The sequence below is a fragment of the Lactuca virosa genome, chromosome 7, assembly GCF_052849685.1.
Source record: "Lactuca virosa cultivar CGN04683 chromosome 7, Lactuca_virosa_CGN04683_v6, whole genome shotgun sequence".
Lineage (NCBI taxonomy): Eukaryota > Viridiplantae > Streptophyta > Magnoliopsida > Asterales > Asteraceae > Lactuca > Lactuca virosa.
In genome coordinates, this window is record NC_136432.1 from 98,652,756 (window position 1) to 98,658,755 (window position 6,000).

Consider the following 6,000-nt stretch of genomic DNA (forward strand, 5'->3'; position numbering starts at 1 on the left):
AAACTATTAGCAATCGGGGAAGAACTTGGCTGCGGTTGTTCTTTCGGTTTCGGGATCATATTTTCTGATGATTGAGTTGCTGCTTCGTTTTCATCTTCAATCGTTTTAAAAACTCATCTTTTTGTGAACGAAGAACACAAGTGTTCGCTTTTTTGGCCTGTCGACATCAACCTAATGATCTGAAGTTTTGGTTTGTTTACTAGATCGTCGAGGTTCCCTTCCCAATATTGGTTTAACAAATCATAGATTATAGGAATTGGAATGCTGAATTGCATTTTGGGATTCCTAATTGAAAATGATGTAGACGAAGGATTACACACCATGAAACTCATCCTCGTGACGAGCCATTGCGATCTGGACGAAAAACAAAAGAAGTTGAAACCATAGGGACCATCGTGTAATTTAGAATAACTTGTTAATGCGAGACCAGTTAAAAATTAACGAAAATAACTTAATAGAAAGGTAAGTTGTAAGTTTAATGGCCTATTGCGCAAAAAAATACTTTGGCAACCAAATCAAGCCATAGACATAAGTTTATTGTGCACAATGGCATTTACCCATCTTGATTCATGAATACAAAAAAATTGTTATTTTTGGAAAATAACAAAAAATAATTTAATTAAAGTTTTATTTTTTAATAAATTATGTTTATTTAAAATTATTTAAATAAAAATGATTTGTAATTGAAATATATCATTTTATTCCATCAAGGAACGGAAAAACACCCTCTCCCAATGGAATGAAAATCTGCTCAAGAGAAGGAATAAAATTCTCATCGGTGGTTTTGGTGTCGCCAGATCATTTGTGTTTATAGAATTAACACGGGCGTCATAGGGTCCATTATATAATCTAATACAAGTTAGGTGGGGCAGAGTGCACACTTGTATAAGGCGATTTTGATGCCGAACACGACGAAAGGTGGGGGTCTAGGGGTGGCAACCTTCGGAATAGAAGCGAATAATGTGAGTATAAATACACATTTTGACAGACCTAAGATTTCGAGCAACTCGCATACAGATCTTGTACTTGCTTAATTTCTTGTGCCTAACAGTTTTGTGATTTTTTTGTAAGGTTATTTTGCGAAATTATTTGCAGATTCACATGCACACATGGAGCAACTAGAATTTGAAGAGAACTGATTACATGATCCTCAACAATCCAAATGATTTGATCGTCGATAAATCCCTATTTCACCCCATAACTTCCAACAATTCCATGAGGAATGCTCCATTTCATTCCTATGTGGCAAACAAACACGAGTTTTTTCATTTCACCGTATTACACGATTTCAGTCCCTCTTGGATTATTGCATACAAGACACTACATGAGGTGCATGGCACTAGGAGCTAGAAAGAGGGCATTCTCTTGTGTTAATTTTAGTGGATTGATGGATCCTTGTTCCAATATGACAGGAATAGTCATTGTAGAACCCCAATCTTAAAATATAAGCTTGTAATGATTTGTCACTTGGTGATAAAGATTCACAAATTAAGCAGCCTAAATAATTTATTCAATTGCATCAAAAGATAGTTATTCATAATACCTTCTTAAGTGCACGGCATACTTCTATAAAATCTCCAGGAGCAATCCTCTTTGTCGACGCAAGCTTATTCAATCCCTCAACAGCATTTTTCCTCTCCAACCATTTGTTAGATTTCTGGAAAGAGAAAGTAATAAAGAATTAATCTAAAAAATGAATAAAATACAAACATGGTTGCTAAATCTTATAAAGCAGGGAGAAGGAGCACTTACCACATCTTTCCAAAACTTTGACTTCTCCAATGGTGTTAAGATATCAACAGGGTCAACAAGTTCATACTCATCAATTTCCTCAGGAACTGGTACATAATTTTAACACATTAAAAGGAAATAAAAAGAAATATTTTTTTAAAAAATAAACGAATAAATATAGCTATTTGTTTAACTAGATTCATCACATACTCTCAGCAGCAGATTCTTCACCAGCTGGGCCAGAGCCCACAACTTCCTGTTCTAATTCCTTGTCTTGCTCAGATCTGGCAACAAGTAGAGAATATATTCATAGTTATTATTGTCATTATAAAAAAATATATTTATTACTACATAACACAACAAATTTGTGTAGGCAACTTAAGAAACAAGTCACAAACCTTATTTTCCGAGTAGGCTTTGCAGCCCCTGTGGCATTGACAAGCTCAGCCTCCAACTCTTTTTTCTTTCAAAAGTTCGAAAAAACAAATATGAGTTTTTTAAAAGAATTAAACATGTGTGAGTAATAATAATTGATGATCATTCATCATTCATCAACATACCATTGTATCCCGCATTTTCTCAAACAGTATGGATTTAACATTGTCTCTACCAATCCAACGACAAAGCTCAAGTGTTAACCCTTTAGATGAAGCACGAACATTTTGATCTTGATGATCAAAGAGTTCCGGAAGCATCTTCAATATTCTCTTTGGTGGCACAACTTTTGAACCAAATTCACTTGTATTTGGAATGGCAAGCAAGATTTTAATTTTATAATTGATAAACAAATAGAACCTAACATAGTAACTCAATTGCAAACCTTAAAGCTTGAAACATCACATCTATGGCAGGAACAACAGCTTTAGCAACTTTGTTTTTTATGGCTTTCTCCATAACATCCTATCAACAAACATTTCAATAATGAAAATAGCAACATTTACCTAAGATTACATCATTTTTGTCAATTTTGGTGCAAAAAATGGTGTTATGTGTTGGAGATGGTCTAATAGAGGGGCCAAATTCATATACACCAAAAAAAACAAGATTCCATATTCCTACCTCATAAGATAAACATCAAATTCAAAATAACTATTTGTCATCAAACATACCAGGAATGCATCCACAGCCTCCAATTCCACCCAAAGCATAAACACCATTTGTGCCTTCTCCACCGTTTTTGGCCTCCCAGTAAGGCATTTTGCCACAATTGCATCACAAACTTCCTTGGCATACCTACACAACGAAATTATTACTACTCTCTGTGTCTTTGAAATGGAAGAAGTTAGACATGGAATGAACTCCTAAAAAATTGTGAAAATTTTACACTTCAGAAGACTGGTCATATAGAAACATCCAGCTTCTCGTGCATGGAGTGTTGTTAACGTAGGTAATACAACTTATCAAAATCAAAAAGGAAACAAAATGGGTTAAACCTTCCAGCATCAGCATCCGCGGCTTTTAAGTAAGCAATTAGGGCATCAAGCGCCTTATCTTGTACAGGAGCATTCGAATCAGCAATGGTTTTCTTAAAGTAACGACCTGATCCAATCCCATAAAGAATCAACAAAAAAGGCAATATTTGATATGCATTACGTGATCGAGGTTAAAAAAGAGCGAACTTTGGATCTACGATGATCAAGGAAAAAAAAACATAATGAGAAGCGAAACTGACTAACCCAATTCACGGATGCGATTATCTTTAGGATCAATGATAGAGTCGCAGAGGGCGGCAAGGTCAATGTTGGCATCGTTACGCACCTTCCAGTTCTTGTGTAACAATCGAGCCTCCCATGGCAATTTCTTCGCATCTTTCAGCAACTTCTCCTCTTCCGACATTATTACAAATTATATATACGTATAAATATGTATATAAATGCGTGTATCTATATACAAAAGACGATCAAATGGAAGTCTGTAAATTGTAGTGTGTGGGGAGAAGAACAATAACGTTTTTGTCCTTGTCTTTCTCCCCCAATTTGAAAACGAAGAAACATGGAGATTTGGGGGGGAATGTCAGGAAAGGGATGAACTTTGAGTTTTACGAATTGGTGTGCGTCTGGCGACGTAAGACCGTTAGAGGTGCACATAACCCTACGATCCGGATTTAAACCCAAAGTGGCAAAACCAGTTTTACAAAAATGCAGATCGGATTTATACGCATTTGGCTTGGGAATGTTCGATATAACTGAATTAAGATCGGATACAAAGTTACAAACCTTATAATGGGAAAACTCAAGTAAAATGGCATGGTGTATTCTACCTACCCAAGTTCAAACAAATATAGTTTCATTGATTCGGGGTGAGTATTGGCATTGTTAGAAATTTGGGGTATAATAGCACTTGGAATTCTGATAATTGTGTAAAACACTTTCAAATTGAAGTATTTGGTGGTACTTCTGAAATCATCAATCGAATATGAGATTTAAGAACAGGGAATGAGAGGTTATCAATTTTGTATGTACCAAAAAATGAGAACTTGCGAACTCCAAATTCGTAGCTGAAAACTACATGTCCACAGTCATATAACTACGGTATGTAGTCAATATGACTGCTGATTCATATATATGCATGCATATATATGAATCAACAGTCATATATGCATCTTATATGTATCTGCAGTTCATATGATTGCTGATTAATAAATATGCATGCATGCATATATATGAATCTGCAGTAAAAAAATTTGCAGCAAAAAAAAAATCGTCAATTTTTTTTTTTTAGTCTAGATATGGCTTAGATGCTGCATTTCGTTAATATTTGTGGTTTTGATTTTGAAAAATGATGTATGGATTAGTAGTTGTCAAGTTCGCACAATTTTTTGGTTCTCAAAAGAACTTGAGTCATGTATATCTTTGTCTGAGAACTGTCACTAAACAATTTTATGTCTGAAAACTGTCACAAGACAGTTTCCAACAATCATACAACTGTCATAAAATCGGGTTTTCAATAAGGGTCTAGAACAAAGTCTGTCACACCCCTAAACCAAGGATGGCGGAAACGACCGGGGGTGGAGGACTTCATGTATAGTATCATAACAACAATTTGCAATAGTAATCAAAGTAAACACAACCAACATAAATATAATTGAAAAAGTTACATCATTGTATGATTTTACATGTTTCCAAAGCAATTACATTATGTTGACAAAAATGAAATGTTTGACGCCTTACGTCCCATCCTCAAAAGCACTTGGTTACCTATTTATTGATTTCCTGAGAATACAAATAGTTTTGAAAGAGTGTCAACAATTAAGTTGGTGAGTTCATAAGCTTTTGAAGGTGATGCTAAAATCCTTTTCTTGTGAAAATGATGTTCGTTCAAGAAAGATCCCATATTTTCTTATGTAATGCATTGTAGTCTTAAAAGTCCAGAGCGAAGTGTACAAGTATTTTACCATACTTAAAGAAATTTATGCAAGTTTAAATCAACATAAACTCGTTAAATTTAGAAATAAAACCCGTAAATCTTATGTTTTGTTAATACCACATGTGAGTTATTATAACCATACTATGACTCAGCTGCCTCGTAATACGACGTTCTTCAGGCGTCGCAAGTTAAATGACACTTGTCACCCCAGACCTGCCGGTCTAGCTGTTGCATGCAGCTCAGGTGTGGGTTTGTCAGACCCAATATAGATCTATACACAACTATCACGTTCTCCCTACAAGAGACTCTGGTTACAATTTACAGGACTTTTGACTTTGTTACATGGATGTAACGCGAAGCGAATGTCTCACAAATTTATTCATTAACAGATTTACGTGAACTGAAAACCTTTGGTAAAGAGTTTGAAATGTAATGAAACATAAACTATACCTATTATAGTTTATCATAATCGTTTATAATGTAAAACATGAAAAGATAGGGGTATGAACTCACCTTGTGTGTTCTTAGTGGATGGATGTTGAAGTAAAGAAGTGTTCTACTCAAGAACACTAAGAAGATGCCTTGAAGGTTCGAAGATCTAACATGAATGTGATTATATTTATGTAAGATATCCATGATTTGAGTAGAAAGAAGTGAAATAATCTTGTGGAGGATGATAATACTTACCAATAGTAGAAGAAAAGCTTGGAGAATGGCCTTGAATCTCGAAATTTAGAGAGAGAATTGAGAGAGAATGGTGTTTGTCTTTTGGAGGAAAAATGAGAGAAATGAGAGAATGGTGAGGAGAGATAAGAGTTTTCAGCCTTTGACCAAGAGTGTGGCTGGTCAAATGGTGGGGAAAGTACTCTTGAATGACCAGGTATGGTGGAAGGATAATGGCTG

The 6,000-nt window shown here is 35.1% G+C and overlaps 1 protein-coding gene across 2 annotated transcripts in view; it reads right to left on the reverse strand.

Annotated features, from left to right (window-relative positions):
- LOC145125073 (protein MOR1-like) overlaps positions 1-3,767 on the reverse strand; it is a 32,543-nt gene extending 28,776 nt beyond the window's left edge. For both annotated transcript variants that reach the window (XM_079060566.1, XM_079060564.1), the window contains exons 1-9: positions 3,408-3,767; positions 3,165-3,270; positions 2,841-2,964; positions 2,552-2,631; positions 2,292-2,469; positions 2,130-2,194; positions 1,942-2,015; positions 1,753-1,838; positions 1,544-1,657 (exon numbers count right to left, since the gene is read on the reverse strand). In XM_079060566.1, the coding sequence (XP_078916692.1) occupies positions 1,544-1,657; positions 1,753-1,838; positions 1,942-2,015; positions 2,130-2,194; positions 2,292-2,469; positions 2,552-2,631; positions 2,841-2,964; positions 3,165-3,270; positions 3,408-3,567 (987 nt within the window). In that variant the 5' untranslated portion in view covers positions 3,568-3,767. The remainder of the gene's footprint in view (positions 1-1,543; positions 1,658-1,752; positions 1,839-1,941; positions 2,016-2,129; positions 2,195-2,291; positions 2,470-2,551; positions 2,632-2,840; positions 2,965-3,164; positions 3,271-3,407) is intronic.
- Positions 3,768-6,000: the final 2,233 nt, after the last annotated feature.